At 54.9% G+C, this 20,853-nt stretch overlaps 1 protein-coding gene across 1 annotated transcript; it reads left to right on the top strand.

Annotated features, from left to right (window-relative positions):
* The first annotated feature begins 2,381 nt into the window (after positions 1–2,381).
* On the top strand, positions 2,382–20,376 carry CACNG8 (calcium voltage-gated channel auxiliary subunit gamma 8). Its single transcript, XM_025421836.3, has 4 exons — positions 2,382–2,787; positions 11,130–11,213; positions 12,262–12,402; positions 14,543–20,376. The coding sequence occupies exons 1-4, from the start codon at positions 2,610–2,612 to the stop codon at positions 15,343–15,345; spliced, it is 1,206 nt and encodes a 401-aa protein (XP_025277621.3). The 5' UTR covers positions 2,382–2,609; the 3' UTR covers positions 15,346–20,376.
* The last annotated feature ends 477 nt before the right edge of the window (positions 20,377–20,853 follow it).

Below are 20,853 nucleotides of genomic sequence, written 5' to 3'. Positions count from 1 at the left end.
ATCGACAAAATGAAAAGATCTCCAAATCTTTTTTTGATGGAGAATTTCCCTCACTCATCCGTTTCTCTCCCCTGCTTATCCTGGGTCGTGGGGGGCCCATCAGGGGGAGGGGTACACCTCGGGGTCATGGGCTCAGTCCCTGGGTGGAAGCAGAGGTTTGCTAGGACAGTGGAGGCGGTTGTGCCGGTGGCAAGGGGCACAGATGGGGGAGAAGAAGCCAGCAGAGGAGGAGAGGAGAGTCTGGAGAGGAAGGGGCCAGACCCAGGGATGGGGTTGGGGGATGTCAGGGTCCAGCGGGCTGATGAATGGGGCCGGGTTGGGGCGCATGTGGGCAGGCTAGTGGAGGTGGGGGAGGGAACACTTGTGTGGGGCACTAGGCCCAGTTGCCATGGAGACACCCCCCATAGACAACCTTTCTCAGCCACCCCTCGTAGGAGCAGACCCAGGCTGGGCCAGCTGATGAGGGTGGAGAAGGCCAAGGTCACCCTGGTACTAGGACCCAGTTGGGGGGTGGTTTCCTGTTGGCTTCCAGGCTCTGAACTGTAACAGGGGGCTTGGGGCAGAAGTCTAGGAAACAGTGAGTGGTGGAAGCTGTTAAGGGTCGGGTGCCTGGAAGGAGGAGGGTTGGGGTGGAGACGGCAAGGCTGGGGGTGTGGTGGTGGGGATTCTGGGGAGGGAATGAACAGATATGGGGGTTGCAGAGGGGGAATTATTCCTAACTAATAAGAGAGTTTGTAGCCTCATGGATGAAAATTTTCTGAGGAGCACTGTCTATGATGGGGGGCTTCATTCACATTGGGAAGAAAGTAGGGCTGCAGAGCATGCTCCTGCACAGGTGAAAGAGTAAGGGGAGTTGGGTGGGTTCCCAAGAAGAGTAGCTGGAGGGGAGGCTCCTGAAGGGAATCTTCATGAGTAGAGGTTGGTGGAGGAAGGGGATTCTTGCTGACAAAAGGGAAGCCAGGAAAGGGGGTAGGGGGAAGTTCTTTAAGTCAAAGAGAGTAGGAGGTCCAAGTGAGTTGGGGAGATCTAGTGTTGGGGGGGGTTTCATCGGTGTGATGGAGATAACAGAACCGGGGCTACGATTGCAATTGCGGGGTTTGTAGGCATTGGGAGAAAGTGGAAGGGCAGAGGAATGGGATGCAGGAGATGCTGGGCAGAGTGGGGGGTTTCCCTGGTCACACATCAGATTTCTCAATGGGGAAGAACTAAGGGTCTGGGGAAAGGAATTCCTGGGAGTAGCTCCTCTGTGGAGCTCATGGAGGAAATTTTTCTTAATGGAGGAGGAGAAAGTGATGGCTATGACGAGTTTGCCTAAGTTGTAGAGACAGTGGGGGCCAGATTTCGGAAGACTTCTTTAAGCAAAGCAGAGGGTGGGGATTTTGCTTGAGTCCAAGATGTAGTAGGGGATGGGGGTTGGTCCAAGGGAGACAGTTGGAAGCTGTAGAGTGGGTACGAGGGAGATGGGGGCATTCTTTTGAAACCAGACGTGGTGGTTGCCCATTAGAACCACCCCCAGGGAACTTTCAAAAACCTAAATGCTGGGGGTCACACCCCAGACCATTGAGATCAGAATTTCTCAGGTAGGGCTCAGTGGGGGTGTTCTGAAGATCAGGTATCCTGATCTTTAAGATCTTTTGGTGATTTCAAGATGTGTTTTAGGTTGAGACAGAGGTGTCTGAGTGGGGAAGGGGGTTCCTTTCTAGAAGAGATGGGGGGGCGGTGGGGCGGTGGGGATGGTAGTGGTGGTAACCATGTGGTTCTTAGTTCTGCAAACAGTAAGGATTCTATGGGAAGACTTTTTTTTTTTTTTTCTTAGCTGAGGAGAGGTTGAGAAATTTTTCTTGACTAGAGGACACAGTAGGTGAGGAGGGGAAACTTGCAGGGGACATGGGAGCCAGCAGAACTGTAAGAGATGAGAATGGTGATGGGGGTCTTACAGGTTAGAGGTCTTGTAGGACCGAGGAGGAGGACGAAGCTCCAGAAGGAGGAAGCCCTGGGGCTGGAAGTGTGTGGGGGGGTGGCCTTCCCTGTGGGGAAGACGTGAGGACCAGGGGGAGGAGCGGGAGGGCACAGGAGGAGTGTCTACAGTGTCAGGCACGGTGGTGGGAGGGGGGGGTGGATCTCTCCCAGTGGGATTTAGTGGGAAGACTGCCCTGGGCAGAGGGAGACTTTTTCAGAGCGAGGGAGGCCGGGAGAGCCGGAGTGGAAGGAGTTCCTTCAGCCCAGGAGATAGTGGGGATCTTCGTGAGTTGGGGGCGGTGGGGGAGGCACCGTCTTTCTTGACTTCCTTTATCTGCTCCCGCCCCCACCAGCCGGCGACCATGGCCGCCCTCTGACCCCCGCCCGGGCCGCGCCTCCTCCTCCTCCTCCTCCTCGCCGCCCCCCGCCCAGCCCGGCAGGCCCCGGGCCCCACTTCTGCCTGCGCTGTGCCCCCCCCAGCCGCCGGCACGGCCCCGCCCCCGCTGCCCCGGTGGTGGCCCGCGGCCCCCCGGCTGCCCGTGGTCAAGCTGGAGTCGCTGAAACGCTGGAACGAAGAGCGAGGCCTCTGGTGCGAGAAGGGGGTGCAGGTGCTGCTGACCACGGTGGGCGCCTTCGCGGCCTTCGGCCTCATGACCATCGCCATCAGCACCGACTACTGGCTGTACACGCGCGCCTTCATCTGCAACACCACCAACCTCACCGCCAGCGACGACGCGCCGCCCCACCGCGGGGGCAGCGGCTCCTCGGAGAAGAAGGACCCGGGCGGCCTCACGCACTCGGGGCTCTGGAGGATCTGCTGCCTGGAAGGTAGGGTGCGGGGGGCCCCTGCCTCGCGCCCCTCCTCCCCTGCGGACCCCGCGGCCCGGAGGCCCCCTCTGCTCGCTGCTCGCCCTCCCCTCCCCTCCCCTCCCGTCGGATCCCGCCCCGCTGAGTCCCCCCTCGCCCCGCACATCTGCCCTCTGCCCTCTGCCCTTGCCTCCGCAGCCCAGTCCGGCCTCCCGGGGGCACCCCCCTCTGCCCCTTCCCACCCCTCCCTCTACCTCCTCCTCCTCCCCCTCCTACCTGCTTCCCTCCCCTTCCCTGTCCCCTCTTATCTGACCCCCCCAACCCCCTCGCCCCGCCCCATACACTCCGCGGCCCAGTCCGCCTCCTGGGCGCCTCCTGGGCGCCTCCTGCCCCTTAGACCTCTCCCTCTAACTCCTCCCCCTCCCGTTCCCCTCTCGTCGGATCCCGATCCCCGCTGCATCCCCCTTGCCCCTGCACACTGCCCTGGCCTCTGCACACCCTGACCCTCCGGCCTCCGCAGCCCCGTTGGTCCGGCCTCCTGGGAGCCCCCTGCCCTTCCACCCCTCCCTTCGCCTCCTCCTCCCTCCACGGAGCCCTCTGCATTCGTCTTCCTTCCCTCTCACCGTTTCTGGGGACCCCCCCCTCCTCTCCTGGGCAGTCTCTCCTCCTTCAGGCCCCCTCTCACCTTCTCTCCACGGACTCCCTACCCTAGTCCCCTAGTCCCCTCGCTCCCCTGCCCCTTCTTCCTCCTCTTTGGGGCTTTATCCCCCAGACGTCATGATGGTGCCCTGTCTGGTCAGAGCTCCTGACGCTGTCCTGTCTTCCCTCCTTCTGACTCCAGTCATGTTTGCTTCTCCCCCTCTCTCCGTTAGGATGTTAGGATGTCCTCCAGCCTCCACTGCCGGCCCTAGGCCTCCTCTGTTCTTTGGACGGCTTTACTTCATCTTCCCTCACTCACACCTCCTTCCGCCTCTCCCTCCTCCTCCAATACCTCCCTCCGGGACCCTAAGGCCACTGCCTCTTGCAGCCTCCATCCCTGCACTGTCCTTGGGTCCTGCTGTCCATCTTGCAGCCCCCCTTCTGGCTCCAGTTCTCTGCCCCCGCCCTGTGCTCACCTGCCCACTGCTGCCCTCTCCCTCCCCAGCTCCTCCTCCCTCCCACTCATCTTTGCTGCGTCTTTGCACAGCCCTGGGCAGCTGAGCTGGAGGCAGGAAACCTGGGTCCCAGGCCCACCTGGGGTCTGTCCCCTGTGTGATGGCTATCTGTTACTTCCCACACAGAGCCTCACAGCTCTCATCTGCAACAACGCAATCCCAGATATTTCCTCCAGCATCAAAAAGATCGAGATCCTTCCACTTCCTCTCCATCCAGTCTCTCCCATCCTTTCCTCCTCTTTTGCTGAGCACTCCTGGTGAGTGAGGAGTGCAATTGTCTCCTTTAATCCTGTGAGGCCAGGCATGCCCTCCTGGCGGGGATGAGGAAACCAAGGCTCAGAGAGGTTAAGCCACTTGCCCAAGGTCACCCAGCTGTGACTGGGGCAGAGCCAAAAACTCAGGTCTGAAGGATGGGATGTGCAGATATGCTTTGTCTGGTGTTCCAAGTGTTTAAAACTGAAACCAAAATCTGAATCCGTTGCCAACATTTAAAAATAGGGAGACTTCACATTGAAAATCTGATTTCCGGCTTCTTTTGAACTAGTGGAAGATCTGACAACGCAGGTCTTCATTCTACAGGGTCTACGATTGGCCAGTCCAAGCAGCAGCTGCTCCTTCAGATCAGGCATGCAGTCTCCATGTCCACCACAGTCACCTCTGCTCCCTATCGCCTCCTATCTGTCCACTCTTTCATTATGGTACTTCCTTCCTCCTGCGGGCATTCAAGTCCATGTCCATTCACTGATCTGACCAACACCAGGCACCAGCCGCATGTGGGGGCTTGCATCCTGAGACCCCTAGGACAGCGTATGGCATATAATAAGAATGCCATTCATTCATTCATTCATTCATCCATCCATCCATCCTTCCATATGCCCAACATTTATTGGCTTTATACTATGCGCCAGGACTGTTTTTGATTGCAGGGCTACGGCAGTGAAAAACAAAAGATCCCTGTTTTTGTGTGTGTTATATTTAAGAGGGAGAGACAAATAATAGGAAAGATAAGTAAATAAAACCTTCAGGGTGTTAGCTGGCACTAGGTGCTAAGAAGGACAGGGGAGAAGATGGAATGCGTTGGGACACATGTGTGAAGTTGCAGGTGAGGAGACTAGGTTGGGTTTCACTGGGCCGGTGATCTCAGAGTGGAGGTCTGAAGGAAGTGAGAGAGGGAGCCATGTGGCTCCCTGGAGGAAAGTCACAGCTACCATGAAGGCCCTGAGGTGGGAGCCTGTGTGTCTGGCCACTGGCAGAATGAACGAGGGGGACGTGGTGGGAAGTGTAATCCGAGAGAGAACAGGCCCTGATTTCACACATTCTAGGTGCTGGAGCTGGAATGCAACTCTCCTGTCCAGAGTTCCTGAGCTGAGCCGAGGTGTAGAAAGAGCTGACTTGCATTGCGGACAGGAGTGCTCTCATTCTGTGGATAGGACTAAAGGGACAGGCAAGAGGGACAATAGGCCGTGGCCAGTCTGCGGTTGGGAGCAGGAGAGCTGGAGAAGTGACTTGAATTCAGGGTGTGTCCCAAAGCTACAGTGGCAGTGGGGATTGCTGGTATTGCTGGCAGGGTGGCTACGGGATGTGAGAGAGATTGGAGTCAGGGTGTCTCTAAAACAGCATCTTTCAACCTCAGTACTGTTGACATGGCACAGATAGTTCTGTGCCGTGGGGGCCAGCCTGAGCGTCGTACGGTGCCTGGCAGCATCCTGGCCTCCATGCCAGGAGCAGTCCCCAAGTCGTGACAACCAAAATTGTCAAGTGTCTCTAGTCTGGGAATAAATTCGCCCCCCCCGGTTGAGAGTCACTTCTCCCAAGGCTGTGGCCTGAGTGCCTGAGAATGGCAGGGGTGGGGATGCAGGGGGCATCTGGAGGATGGCACGGTGGACTTTTTATTTTATTTTCCTTGGTCTAATTTATTGTGAGGAGAGATATCATGAGCTCAGTTTTGGACACGTTAAATTTAGGATGCCTATTAGGGATATCACCTAGGACATAGAAAAGTGCCATGCAGTCAATATTTTAGGCTTTGTGGACCTGTCCCTGTCACAGTCACTCCTGAAAACAACCAAAGACAACACATGAGTGAATGAGCGTGGCTGTGTTCCAGTTAAACTCGTGTTCAGACACCGATATTTGAATTCTGTATCTTTCTCATGTGCCATGAAATACTCTCATTTGATATTTTTTTCAATCACTTAGGAAATGTAAAACCCATTCTTCACTGGATTTGGCAGGCTGGGTCTGGCCCACGGGTTGTAGTTTGCTGGCCCCTGATCTAGGCTGTGAGCAATATGATGTATGAGGCCAGAGTTCAGGGGACAGTCTGGGCTGCAGATACAAATTGGGGGGGTGTCATTGCATATGGATGAATGAGGTCACCTAGAGAATGCAAAGAGAGAAACATACCAAACAATTAGTTGAACAACCTTAGCTAGTCCATTATTAAAAGAGAGATGAGAGAACCCACCAAAAAGAGCTCAGAAAGCAGGAGCCATGAGAGTTAGGGAAAATGAGGTAAGTGGGTATCCGGGAAGCCAAAGGAAATGTTGTCAGGAGGGTGGAAATGAAGGCCGGCTTCCTGATTATTGTAATTGTCCTGTATGTGCTGCAGAATGTGCACAGTGGCCTTGTGTAATATGCACCACTATTATCTCCTCCTTCTAGAGATGGAAGCAAAGGCTCAGACAAAGTGAAGTGACTTTCTCAAGGTCACACAACTGATAGGTAGTAGAGTCTGGATTTGAATCCAGGTCTGTTTTATTTCCTAGGAGAATGAAGCAATGTATCCACCTGCCTGCAGCCCATAAGGGACGCAGGAATGTAGAAACCGAGACCCCTGAGCCATTGCCTCCTGAAGGGCACTGTGTCCCTGGGGTTTTCAGGTTCCATCCTCATGTCCCTGTGAGTTGCCACAACAGATGCAGTAGATGGAGTGACTGAGACACAGACTTTGGGACAAGACCCATTGGAATTGGGTTTACTTCCTGCACAGCCGGGTGACCTCGGGCCACACATTTAAGCTTTCTGTGCCTTGTTTCCATTATCTGAGGATTGGGGATGGCAATAGCCCCTAACCTGCAGGGATTGTGTGTGGATTCAATGAGCTGAAACTGTAAGGCATTTAAAAGACTAACAGGCACAGAGCGAGAGCTAGATTATGTCATTTCTATTTTGTTGTTGTTGTTCTAATTATTCAGAATTCAGGTGACTGCCCTGAGCTCCCCCTTCCTCGAGAGCCCAGAAATCCCAGCCTCCTACCCAGCACTGCCCAAAAGAAACATCACACAAACCACGTGTATGATTTAAATTTTTCCAGTAGCTACATTCAAACAAGGAAAAAGGAGAAGGTTCATTGAATATAGTTTAATACATAGAATTTATACAATATAAAAAATCAATATAAAGGCTAATAATATCTTTTATTTAACCAAGCATAGCCAGAATATTATCATTTTAATATGTAATCAATATAAAAATTATTGATGGAATAGTATGCATTTTTTCGTACTATGTCTGAAATTCAGTGAGTTTCTTACGCTTATACCTCATCTCAATTGTCACGTTTCAAGTGCCCAAAAGCCACCTGAGGCTGGTGGCATCCATGTGGGTGTAGCCCCCTCCTCAGGAATCAAGACCCTGGACTCACAGCTCCATTTAGTCAAGCCGGTTATCTAAAGCCTCTGTGCTCAGGACTTTTGCATTCTTTTTTTCTTAAAGATTTTATTCATTTATTCATGAGAGACAACACAGAGAGAGGCAGACACATAGGCAGAGGGAGAAGCAGGCTCCCTGCAGAGACCCCAATGCGGGACCACGTCCCAGGACCCTGGAATCATGACCTGAGCCGAAGGCAGAAGGCAGATGCTCAACCACTGAGCCACCCAGGTGCCCCAGGACTTTGCATGTCTCATCTCACCAAATCCTCCCAATTGTCCTCCCAGTTGTGCTGGGTGAAGGAGCGGTTTGAGAGGGAAGCTGATGGCCAGAAAAGGAAGGGAGTCAGCCACATGGCCAGCCAGCATGTGAGGAGCAGGATGGGCTGGAATTCACTTCCACGTGCATCCTCACTGCTGCACACACTTCCCTCCACTCCCACCTACTCAGGTCTGTGCTAGGCAGGCTCTGGGGAGACCCAGGGACACATCGCTGCTATCCCTGGACATAATAAGCTCCTGGCTCAGCCTAGTCAGGTCAGATAATACACAGAAGCATGTTGCATAGTCCCCTCGTATTCTGCACTGGTCTCTGTTTCATTGAACTCTTATCAGACCCTATGAGGTCATATTATCCTCAGTTGCCAAATGAAGAAGCTGAGGCTGGGGAGCATTCAAGTCCCCAAAGCCACACAGCTGGGAAGTGGCAGTCCTGGCATGAGTCCAGAGAATTTGATTCCAGGGACCATGCTCATGGCTACCATAGCCACCTTACTCCACTGCCTTAAATATGCTCACCTCCGAAGCCCAGCTACACTGAATCTACTCCCTATGACTTGTCATCTACATGGGCCTGAGTGTCTTCCAACTCTACTCAACTCTACTCAGTTTTCTGTATCCCTAAGTTTGCCATAGTTACCCAGTGCATTAACACCTGTCAAATGCTCGGAGAGGTGCCTGGCGTGTGGTTAGTGCTCAGGAGGTGTTAGTTATCATGACTGCTATCAACACTAATCTCTTGAGGGGGGGTCTATGTGCCTTGCACTTTATATGCTCAATCTCATTTAATTATGGTTAATGTTTTGAGAGAAGTACTGTGATCCCATTCAATAAAGGAGAGAACTTGAACCCACAGGTTTACCGACCACACCATAAAGGATGTGCTGATGGATAAGAGTTTGCCCTTGAGAGGTGTATAATCAGTCATTCATTCATTTAAAAAAAATGCCAGAATTCCCTTACTTTTTTAAGGCTGAACAATATTCCATTGTATGTATAGACCACATTCTGTTTATCTGTTCATTCACTAACAGACACTTGGGTTGTTTTCAGCTGTTGTGAAAAATACTGCTATGAAAATGAGTGTGCATGTGTTTCATAGAGAACTTGCTTTGGATTCTCTTGAGTGTATACCCAGAAGTGGAATTGCTGGGTCATCTAGTAACATTTTTTATTTTAAAACTTTTTAAAAAATTAATTAATTTTTAGAATGGTAACAGCTGCACCATTTTACAACCCCACCAACAGCGCACAAGGGTTCCAGTTTCTCCACATCCTTGTCAAATGCTTGTTATTTTCTGTTTTGCTTTCTTTTTATGGTAGCCATCCTACTGGGTGTGAGGTGTTATCTCATTGTGGTTTTCATTTGGATTTCCCTAATGGCTAGTGATGTCTTGCATCTTTTCATGTGCTTGACTCATTCAATCATGCTCTCATAAAAATATTTATTAAGCACTTACTAAGTGCTAGACATTGTTCTACATGTTTGGAATACAGTGGTGAACAGCCCATAATCTTATATTCCAATAGGGCAAACTGCTGTGTATTTTATTTCTGCTTCCACCACACATTAGCTGTGCATTGATTAATCCCTTCTGTGCCTCTGCTTTCTCATCTGGACAATGGGTAGCTCCACTGATATCAGTTGAGCACTTCATTATGTTCTAGGCAAAGTGCTAAATCTCTTTACCTGGAATCAATCCTCACAACAACCCCATGACGTAGGCCCTACTATCCACTTTCTATAGGTTAAAGGACTGAAGCAAATTCGCCTAAGTAACACCAACAAGGTCACAGAATCAGGACATGATGGAGTTGGGTTTTATTATCAAGCAGTGTGAGTCTTATTCCCAACGCTTGGCCACTGCACAACACCAATAACATTATCTATTTCATGGGACTCTTGGGAGCTCTGGATGAGTTAATCCACCTAGGAAGCACTTAGCAAGTGTTAGCTGTTAGTGGAATCACTCACTGCCTTATATTCCTTCTTCCCAATCCTTTCCTTTATCCCCGTTACTTTCCCTGTCATCTTCTGTCTCCAATCTCCCCTTCTGCTATCCCTCTATTCATTCCTAATTTCATTCATTTATTCAACATCCATTTCTGAAGGCCTCCTTTGTGCCAGGCAATGCTAGGGACATACAGAGGAATCAGACTCCATGCCTTCCCGCAGCAGGAACTCCCAGCTTGCTGAGGAAGAAGAAACTCCTAAAGCAACCCTATGCACTCCCCCCGCCCCCAACACACAAAGGGTAGGGGTTACCACAGGTTGCTGCTCCACTCTGGAGGGCGAAACTGACCCAACTTTGGTGGGAGGTGTGTGCACGTGGGTGCACAGGGAAAGCTTCCTCAAGCAGGTACCCTGTGAGCTGCCCACTTGCAGGGTAAGTTTTTCATCAGTGAAGAATGTGAACGGAATCCACAGCATGGGCAAAACCCTGCAGGTTGGAAGGAGCCTGGAGAATCGAGGAAACTAAATGTATTTATATTTATATTTATTTACATCTCAATCTCCAGTTATATGGTAGAGATAGTAGAATAGGAACTGTCCCCAAAAGTGAGAAGATGGGTTCCCCAAAGGGTGTGAGAATGTGAGGATTCTGGGATGGAAGAAGGGGGTAAGACTGCATGACGCCTAGAGGTATACCTCCTCGCATGCCTCTACTTGCTCCAGCCACTCCATCTCCTTCCAGAGAATTCCAGGTAAGAGACTGGGAATCCCTCTTCCTATAGGCAGAACTGAAGAGACTACAACTCCCATGGTCCACTCGGGCTGCACTCACAATTGAACTCTACAAGTCATGGGCCTCATGGGAAATGTAGTCCTCGCCTTCTGTGCGCGCCTTCGTTTCCCACGCATTTTCAGACCGGTTGACGAGTTCAGAGTTGCAGAGCGCCCTGACATTGCTGAAACCAGCGCCTTTTTTTTTTTTTTTTTTTTTTTTCCCTTATAGCGGGGGAAACAAAGCCAGAGATGTGGAGTGTCCTAGCCCGGGTTACAGGGCAAAGGTCTTTGTGGCCTTTTAGTGACTATTGCATGGGTTTTTCTTTTTGTTTTCTTTTCCTTTTTCCTTTCTTTTTTTTAACTGTTGGGAAAACCGAGGCCAGAGAAGCTTAAAGTTTGTCCCAGATGTTGACAGGCTCAGGAGTCAGGATTTCCCACCTCCCAATAGGCCCCAAAAGAGGAGAGGTTTGGGTAAGGGGGGGGTCTTCTCTCATTGGGGGTTCCCCCAACTCTTAAGTCCCCCCCACCATCACCCCCATCCCCCTCCAGGGTTGAAAAGAGGCGTCTGCGTGAAGATCAACCATTTCCCGGAGGACACGGACTATGACCATGACAGCGCGGAGTATCTGCTCCGTACGTGGGGGTCTGAGTCAGAGTGGGGTGGGGGAGACTGCTGGGCCCAGGGCGGGGGGCCGGGGCGCGGACAGTGGAGAGAGGCACCTAGATGGACGCTCAGGGATGCGCTTGCCAGCAAATCCACATCCAGATGCTGAGATCCTCTGGACCCCAATTGGTTCGGTGATCCCTCACCCGCCTCCTCCTCTCACCTTGGGGCGGGTTGAGGTTGGGGGGGTATCCGGGAGGTGGTTGGGCGCCTTGCTGCCCGGGCTCGCAGAGTCACCGCTCCGTGACTGGTTGTCGGTTTCTGGGCTGTGATTGGCCACTGCGCCCGGGGCTGTGAGGCCACCTGCAGCGCGGACTGGGCACTCTCAGGAGCTGGCTGGGGAAGCCGGCGGTGCGATTGGTAGCCATCCCGAGAACGCGGCAAATCCTGGATGCTGATTGGCTGCGGCCTCAGCGGGGCTCAGAAATCGCAAAATCCGTTTGCTGGGGTCTGGACGGTGGGTGGCAAGGATTGCAGAGGGAAAGACGGACAGACAGACAGCCACACTCACATTAGCTAAGCCCAGAGCAATAGATGGAGCCAGGCAGAAGGATAGGGGGTGGGGCGCAGACAGCTAGATGAAGCGAGGCAGAAAGGGGGTGAATGAGATATTGGGAGACTTGATAGATGTAGAGGAAGGAACAAAATACGGAGAGGAGAAGGAAAAAGAGAAAAAGAGGGAGGGTCCACTGAAGTTCAGGGGAAAAGTGATTTTAAGAAATAAAAAGGAAAAGTGTGCCGGGAGAGAGAAAAAAATAAGCCGAGGAAGAAGAAAGAGGAAGAAGAAAAAGGCGGGAGAGGAGAGGAGATCAGACAGAAAAATAGAGACATTTTAAAGAGGAGAGAGAAGGAAACAAAAAATGAAATGGGCAGAACACAGGCAGAGCGGGGGAACCGGAGGATTCTAGGGAGAGGAGCGGAGACGAAAGCGGGCAGAGGCGCAGCGCGCGAGGGGCGGAAAGGGCCGCACCTGACGCCCTGGCTCCCACCCTTCCCTCCTCCTCCTCTCCCTCGCAGGAGTGGTCCGGGCCTCCAGCATCTTCCCCATCCTCAGCGCCATCCTGCTGCTGCTCGGGGGTGTGTGCGTGGCCGCCTCCCGGGTCTATAAGTCCAAAAGGAACATCATTCTGGGAGCAGGGATCCTGTTCGTGGCAGCAGGTGAGAGGCAGAGGGAGGGGGCGGCCTTCTGGGGCGGCCCACCTAAGCCGGCGCACGTGTGTGTGTGTGTGTGTGTGTGTGTGTGGTGTGTGTGCGCGCGCGCTCGTGCCTGCGCGTTTGCAGAGCCATCCTGCCCCAGGCGCCTGCTGGGGTCTGGAGCCTTCCCGGGTTCTTCCTAAGCTCCATCGCCACCCTCTGGGCAAGGTAGGTGACGCCTTGGCGCGGTCTTCGGGGGGATCTAAACCCCTGACAGGTGTGTAGCGCGCTATCCGGGATGCGGGAGCTTAGGTTCCAAAGCCCGCGGTTCCGCAGACTGGAAGAGCGGGGCTTGGGAGGGGTGGGGCCTCGAGACAATTGAGGTCTTGAAGATAGAAGAGGGAGAAAGTGATTTGGCCGCAGAAGGAGGGAGGAACTTGTTTTAGGGGGCGGGGCCTCGTGAACCCCTGCCGTTCCAAGAGGAGGCTGGTGCTGGGAAACCATCCAGACCAACTTCAAGTGAGGTTTCCCCACAGTGCCCTCCCCCGCACCCCTCTTCCCTGCTTTTCTACAAGAAATGAGTAGTGCTGGGAAATTCCAGGGGGCGGAGTCCGGAGAAGGAGGAGGATTTAGCATAAAGAGCAAGGGGTGCTCTGGAGATGGGTTTGAGCCATCCCCAGACTCAAAGACGGGGGAACAAGCAGGGAAGCCGCGTCTGGACCGGCAGGGAGGTGGGGTTAGGGTACAAGGGGGACCCCATCTAGTGAGGGCAAATTTTAGACCAGCAGGGGTGGGCCTAGACTAGATGACCAGTCTGGATTGATGTCATGAAAGAAGAGGTGGTTTTTTTTTTTTTTAATTTTTGGGTTTTTAAAAAGATTTTATTTATTTATTCATGAGAGACACAGAGAGACAGAGACATAGGCAGAGGGAGAAGCAGGCTCCCTGAGGTGAGCCTGATGCTGGACTCCATCCCAGGACCTGGGATCATGACCTGCACCAAAGGCAGATGCTCAACCACTGAGCCACCCAGGTGCCGGAAGGAACAGTTTAGATCAGCAAGGGACCCAGCCTGGAGAATCAGAGCGACATTTCCACATTAATAGGGTTGAAACGAGTGTGGGACCCGGGAGAAAGCCCAGGTTTATAACGTCAAGGATTGAGTTGGACTAGTCAGGGTAGGGCTTGGAAACCCAGGCGGGGATCACTCATCACGGTCAGGGTTTAGACCATACCGAACAGGATTTGGACCAGCGGGGTCCGGGTTTAGACCAGACCGGTGGAGGTGGGGCCTGGGCTAGCTGGGAGTGGGACTTCGGCCATTTAGGAGGGGGCCTAGATCAAGTGGGAAGGGCTTTAGGCTGTCCGTGACAAGGTCTGGGCCAGCTAGGGCCTGGACCATGAGGGGGGCGGGTAGTCCGACTATGCTATCTTGGGGCAGGGCTGGATTAGCCACGGAGGAGTTTAGAACACCTGGTACGAGACCAGGACCACCCAGGCCAGGACAAGGAGCATAAGAAGGGGGCTAGACCACACGTGGGTGGAGCTTAGACCAACATGGGGCGGGGCCTGAGCCAGCTGGGGAGGAGTTTAGATCAGCTGAGGTGGGATGGGGAGCATTTGGAGCGGGGCTTACACCACCCAGGGGTGGAGCTTAGACCAAGTGTGAGGTGGGGTCTAGGCCAGCTGGTGAGGAGTTTGGAGCACCTAGGACGTATGGGGGGGGCAAGGATCACTTGGGGGCGGGGCTTTCACCACCCTGGGTTGAAGCTCAGACCCGAGTGGGGCGGGACTGGGCCAGCTGTAGAGGAGTTGAGACCGTCTCGGGTGGGACGTGGACCATTCAGGGCGGGACAGGGAGCATTTGGGGCGTGGCCTGTGCCACCTGGAGCTGGAGCTTAGGCCCGCCTGGGGCTCCGACTGGATCGGCTAGGGAGGAGTTTGGAGTACCTGGGACGTGGCAGGAGGCATTGGTGGGGCTTCCACCACCCGGGGGTGGAGCCTAGACTACCCTTTCGGGCACGGCCTGGGCCGGCTGTGGAGGTGTTTGGAGCCCCCGGGCCCCAGCTCTGACCCGCGGGGCGGGACCGCGGGGCGGGCCGGGGCCGGGCGGGGGCGGGGCCGGGGTGGCCTCCAGGCTCGCGTCTGACCGTCCCCCGCCCAGGCCTGAGCAACATCATCGGCGTGATCGTGTACATCTCGGCCAACGCGGGCGAGCCGGGCCCGAAGCGGGACGAGGAGAAGAAGAACCACTACTCGTACGGCTGGTCCTTCTACTTCGGCGGGCTGTCGTTCATCCTGGCCGAGGTGATCGGCGTGCTGGCCGTCAACATCTACATCGAGCGCAGCCGCGAGGCGCACTGCCAGTCTCGCTCGGACCTGCTCAAGGCCGGCGGGGGCGCGGGCGGCAGTGGCGGGAGCGGCCCCTCGGCCATCCTCCGTCTGCCCAGTTACCGCTTCCGCTACCGCCGCCGCTCCCGCTCTAGCTCCCGCTCCAGCGAGCCGTCGCCGTCGCGGGACGCATCTCCCGGCGGCGCCGGGGGCCCGGGCTTCGCCTCCACGGACATCTCCATGTACACGCTCAGCCGCGACCCGTCCAAGGGCAGCGTGGCTGCGGGGCTGGCGGGGGCCGGCGGCGGCGGCGGCGGCGGCGGCGGCGGCGGCGGCGGCGGCGGCGGCGGCGGCGGGGCGGCGGCGTACGGGGGCGCGGGCGCGGGCGCGGGCGCGGGCGCGGGCGGCGGCGGGGCGGGCGCCGAGCGGGACCGCGGGGGGGCGCCCGGCTTCCTCACGCTGCACAACGCCTTCCCCAAGGAGGCGGGCGGCGGCGTCACGGTCACGGTCACCGGGCCGCCCGCCGCGCCCGCGCCCGCCCCGCCCGCGCCCGCCGCGCCGGCCCCCGGGACCCTGGCCAAGGAGGCCGCCGCCTCCAACACCAACACGCTCAACAGGAAAACCACGCCGGTGTAGGGGCGCGTCGTGGGGCGCCGAGGGGGCGTGTCCGGGGCGCGTGCGCGGGCGCGCGTGCAACGAGGCTGCCGGGAGGGGGGGCGGGGGCGCCCCTCCCTCCCCGCGAGCGCGCTGGAGACTGCTTAGCCTTCCCCCGCGCCCCGCGCTCGGCTCGGGGACCCCCCAGGGAGGGGGCCGTTGGGAGGGGGCGTCGTGTTTTATTTTTTTTGTGGGATGGGGGGAGGGGGAGGGCTGTGGAGTTTTTTTGCAGTTTTGAGATGTTTTCTTTTTAATGTTTTGCTGTGTGCATGTGGGGGCGGGGCGGGGGGAGGGAGGGACTCCCAGCCCAGCCCAACTCCTGGAGAGGGGCGCTTAACACACGAATATATAGTTCTACCTACAAACTATATATATGCCCTATGTAAAGAGGCGGAAAGGTAAAGAGGAGGCTTGCGGAAAGGCAAAGTAACAAGGAATGGACGTGGGCATTCATTCATTTTCATTCATTATTCCACAAAGGTTTATTAAGTGCCTGTTGTGTACCAGGAAGGCCCCAGGGAGGGAACATCACGGGCATTGAGTGTGACTCGTTCATTCATTATTTGAAATGTATTTGTGTACATAAGCACTAGGCATTGTGCTGGATCCCGAGCCTACAGAAGGGAGCCTGCAGACGGGGTCCTCAATGTCCTCATAGAGTTTGCATCTTGTGCAGGAGACAGACATTAGTCAAACAGCAACTAGTATATACAAACAGCAAGTAACAGTTCAGACACAAGAGAAATCCGAAATGCTCTGTCAGGGAGGTGTAACCCAGTTTAAAAGGAAGGAATATTTTAGCTGACATTGAAAGGATGATGACCAGACATCAGCCAAGTGAAGCTGGGGGAAGTGTCTCAGCCAGAGAACAGCATATGCAAAGGCCCTGGGGCAGGAAGAGCTTCCAGGGAGGGCTAAAGTGTAGTGAGGCAGGTGCAGATGGGACAATACAAAGCTGGAGATGTAGACAGAGCCAGACTGCCCAGGGACTTGTAGGTTAGGTCAGGAGTTTGGATTTCATTCCGAGGGCAGCAGGGAGCCACAGAATGGCTTTACACAGAAGCATAATGTGAATAGGGTACAAAAGGGAGGCAGGAAATCAAAGATGAGAGAGGCTGAAAGGCAGAGACAGGCTGAAATTCAGCATCAAATACAGGCACTGGCCCTTGAAACCCACATTCCCCGGGAGGAAGCAGATAATCACATAAAACACTGAAGCACAGGCCCGGTGTCTGGTGTGCAAGAGAAGCTCTGTGGGACTTAGGCATTTGTGTTCATTCATTCATTCATTCATTCAGCCGTTCACTCATTGACGTTTTTGTGCCTCTGGCACCATATCAGGCAGTGTGTTGGAATCAGGATCCCCTAGGGATGAAACAGACCTTAACCCTGCTCTCGAGGAAGAGGAGTCAAAAACTGCAATCCAGGCAGGGCTACTGGTGCTTGACAGGGACCATGGTGGACTCCCTGACCAGAGAACAGAGTAACCGAGCTCCAGGAGTGGGCTGTACTCAGGGAAACTTTCTGGAGAACAATGCCCAGCCAAGGTTTAAAAAGAATGCATAGGAATCTGCTGAGTGATGAAGGGGGTGACTCAGGCAAAGGCCAGGGGGAGTGGCATAGCGTGCTGTATTTGGGACAGGCTTCACAGTTCTGGGACCCCAGAGGACAGGGTGAGGGTGGGAGGTTTGGGCAGAACCTAACCTAGTTGAAAGGTGCTGGAGTTCTGGGCTCAGGAGTTTGGACTTTGTTCTGAGGCTAGTGAGGAGAGACAGGAGAGTTTTGAGCAGCAGAAGTGCAGGACCCGATGTGGGTGTTAGAAGGAGCCACTTGGGAAAGTGGTCAACGGGGCTGATGCTGTGGGATAGGGGAGAAGAAGGTTGTAGGTGAGCAAAGCAAGGGCTGTGGGGGTGGTGGGGGATGGTTTTGAAGGCCAGTGAAGATTCAGAAGGGGCGGTGCATAGTGGCCGTCCCTTCATTTGCTCAGTAAATATTCCCCAAGGTCTCCTGTGTGCCAGGCCCTGTGCCTGGTGATGCTGGGGGTTGGAGATGCCTCAGACCCTGCCCTGCCCTCTAGGGCCCCCAGTCTGGTGGGGAGACAACTGCAGACACAGATGGGAAGGAAGGTGGTACAGGGGCTTTGGTAGCCTCTGCCCTAGTGACGTGAGGCAGCAGAAAGGGGCAGAGCAGAGGGGGGATGGGCTTTGACTGGGTGTTGGGAGGTCCCCTCAGGGGCCCTGTGGGTGGACAAGAAATGGGGAGAGCCTGGAGGGCAAGGGACCAGGGAGGAATCCCCTGGGGGCAGTTTCAGGGAGCGTGGGTAGAAAATGTGGGGGAAGGAATACAAGACAGGAGCACTGAGTGATGCTAAATGGAGAGACAGGGCGAAGAGAGGCAGAGCCAGAAGAGACAAGTTGGGTAGGAGGGGAGATTCTTTGGTGGAGGAGGGGGTAGAACTGGTGGGGGGAGTGGATTCTAGAGTCCAAAGGCCAGAGAGCTAGAAAGAGGTGGAGGATGGGTACAAGGCAGGGGGAGTTGGGGAGGAGGGGCAATGGGAAGAAGGAGCTGGGGGAGGAAAGGGAGGGGAAGAAGGATGAGGACATAAGAGAACCAAAACTGGGAGACTTACAAAAATAGGAAAAGTTGAAGACACTGTGGGTGACCCCAGAGAGGACAAGAAGAGGGGCAGAGAGGGAGCAGAGGTGCACAAATCAGAGGAGAGATGTCTCAGAGACACACAAGACCGCATAGTGTCGGAGAGGCAGAGATGGAGAAAGATTCAGAGATCTGCCCAGAGGGAACCCTGGAGACTTGGAAGCAAGCACAACGGACAGGATAAGAACGACCCACTTCTTTTGTTTGTTTTCAGTATTAGTATTCGAGAAGTATTTATTGAGTGCCAACCTGGTCGGGACCCAGGCCGGGCCTCGAACATGGCAGTGGGCAGATGGTCAAGGTCCTGCTCTTCTCGAAGCCCAGGACAGACAAATAAGAAACATTTCAGTTACTGAGAAGTGCTTTAACACTAGGCAGGATGTGGTGACGGTGAACAGTTATGGGGCAGAGATGGCTTTAGATGAGGTGTCCCAAGAAGACCTCCCCACAGTGGCAACGTTTGAACAGATATGGGACTTGTGACAAGGAAAGAAGGGACAGGACAAGCACTCAGGCCACCAAAGGCAGTATAAAAGCTCTGTGGGAGTCACGGGTTTGGGAGGAGCCCCCGTTGCAGGCACAATAATGGGGTGAGCAAACCTGGGTGAGGACAGAGTGTAGGCTGAGCGCCCATTGGGTGGTCCTGGTAAGAAATTTACATTTTTCTAGATCTCATGTGAAGCCTTCGGAGGGTTTTGAGCACAGGCATGATATCATATTTTTATTTTTAACAACAACAACAAAATAACAGCACTGTATAGTTGTGCTGAGACTACATTATGAGTAAAAAGTGGAAACAAAGAGTTAGGGGCTGGTGTCCTTGTCCTCTCCGGGCTGATGGTGGCCTGGACCAAAGTGGAGTTGGTGAGGATGGAGAGAAGTGGAGGAACAGGTCTGGGGGTTTGGGGGCTGAACCCTGTGGGTCCAGGGGTAAGTGGAGCGCAGGCAGCAGGACACGAAGTGAGAAGCTAGAGTGACGGAAAGAGGAACTCTTAGGCTTGCGCAGCACCAAGCTGCAGTGTGTTGCCTGGAAGGGCACCCGGAGCAAGGGATCAGGATTTGGGCGGGAGGGACCAAGTCCTCCTTTGGACACGTCAAGTTGTAGATGCCTGCCAGAAAGCAAGGCGGGGTATCCGGTAACTAGCGGATATGTGAGCTTCGGGGAGAAGCCATGGCTGGAAATGTAAGTTTTGGAAACATCAGCATATAGGAGAATTGAAAGCCATGGGGCTGGATGAGGTGACCTAGGAGGAGAATGCTGGCAGGGAAGTGACCCTGGCAGGAGCCTCACCCACATCCGTGGCGGAGGAGAAGAGGATGTATCAGAGGGAGTCACAGGGGATGACCACGAGGTAGGCAGAGGCCAGGAGGAAGTAGCCAGAGGTGCTGAGAACTGGACAGAGAGCCCAAGAGCCAGAGGACAGCAAGGTTTGACCTGGTGAGAGGTCATTTCAGTGCAATGGTAGGGACCAGAGCCCTGCTTGTGTGGATGGAGAAAGAAAAAGGTGCGAGCCATGTTTTTTGCATGAAAATAACGAGAGCTTTCATTCCAAAGAAAGTTCATACCCTTTCTGGGAAAAGAGAGCAACAGGATGGAAGATAATCCTGCATCTCAGTGCAGGTGGGCAAAGCCGGGTGAGAAGGGGAAGAAGGATTCAGGAGACAGGCAGTGTACTGCATGGAGCCTTGTCTGCTCAGAACACTCTGGTGCCCCTTTAGGTCCCGTTAAGGTTGGGGAAGTCCCAGTGGGGGAAGGAAGGAACAGGTGTCACTCTTTCCAGGAGCTTGGCCATATAATCTCACAGCTGCTGGTCAGGAGACAGGTAGTGAGGCCAGGTAGGATGTACAGGGAGGCGCGCTCTGAAGGGAGCACCTTCCCCAGCGTGGGGGGACGTGTCTGTGTGTCACATCCCATTTCATCCATCTGTCCACCCTTTTAAGTCACCTGATGCACATCTCCCAAGGCTCTTGTGTACCCAGTCCTGGGCTGGGCAATGTTGAGGACACAGATGAGTTCCTCTGGTACCCCGGCCCTGCCCCAGGCTGGTGGGAGAGCTGCACACACAGTCACATTCCAGGGTAACTCATGCTCCAATGCAAGCCACACAGGGCGCCGTGCGCGTCCAGAGCAGGGTGGACAGGGCCGGGTGCAGCAGAGCAGCTGACCACAGACGAAGGTGGTGGAAGGTGGGTCCCACCTGGCCCGTCTGCACAAGGGCTGAGGGAGGGGGTGAAGGGGGGGAAGATCAGGCCCTGCTGCCATTCCACATGGCTGTCCCCGTCCCTGCCCCCGGGGGGGCTGAAACTGCATGGAAGGTCCCCCGGGGGTGCCCTGTCTAATAAACTCGATGACGAGGACTGTGACTCTGGTTCCAGTACCCCTGACACCCAGCTTCTCCCTGACGCCTGCCCTTTTCACCTCTGGGGTGCTGAAGACACCAAACCAGAATCAGTTCTGCCATTCATCAAGACCCAGGGATCTGGGCCCCAGTCTTCTGCCCCAGGGATTGGGCTTCTAGCCCCTCCTCCCTCAGACCAAGGGTTCAGGCCCCCAGCCTCCTCCCTCAGACCAGGAGTCTGTGGGACCCCAGCTCCTCCTCCCTCAGACTCAGGGACTTGGGCCCCCAGCACCAAATCCCTCAGACCAGGAGTCCTGAACCCCAGCCCCTCCTCCTTCAGACTCAGGAGTCCAGGCCCCAGCCCCTCCTCCCTCAGACGCAGCAATTCAGGCGTCCAGCCAGGCCTGCTCCGGACCGAAACTCCAGGTGCCCTGCCCTGCCCCGTCTCCTGCCACCCTGGAGATGGGACCCTCGGCTCCCGCTTGCCCCTTAAGGA

Source organism: Canis lupus, chromosome 1 (assembly GCF_003254725.2).
Source record: "Canis lupus dingo isolate Sandy chromosome 1, ASM325472v2, whole genome shotgun sequence".
NCBI lineage: Eukaryota > Metazoa > Chordata > Mammalia > Carnivora > Canidae > Canis > Canis lupus.
This window is presented reverse-complemented; position numbering and strand designations above follow the sequence as displayed.

Excerpts from the sequence above, each read along its gene's own strand:
- CACNG8 (XM_025421836.3), top strand. The coding sequence starts at position 2,610 with ATGACCATCGCCATCAGCACCGACTACTGGCTGTACACGCGCGCCTTC. Across the intron at positions 11,214-12,261 it reads CAGCGCGGAGTATCTGCTCC|GAGTGGTCCGGGCCTCCAGC; the intron begins GTACGTGGGGGT and ends TCTCCCTCGCAG. Across the intron at positions 12,403-14,542 it reads GATCCTGTTCGTGGCAGCAG|GCCTGAGCAACATCATCGGC; the intron begins GTGAGAGGCAGA and ends TCCCCCGCCCAG.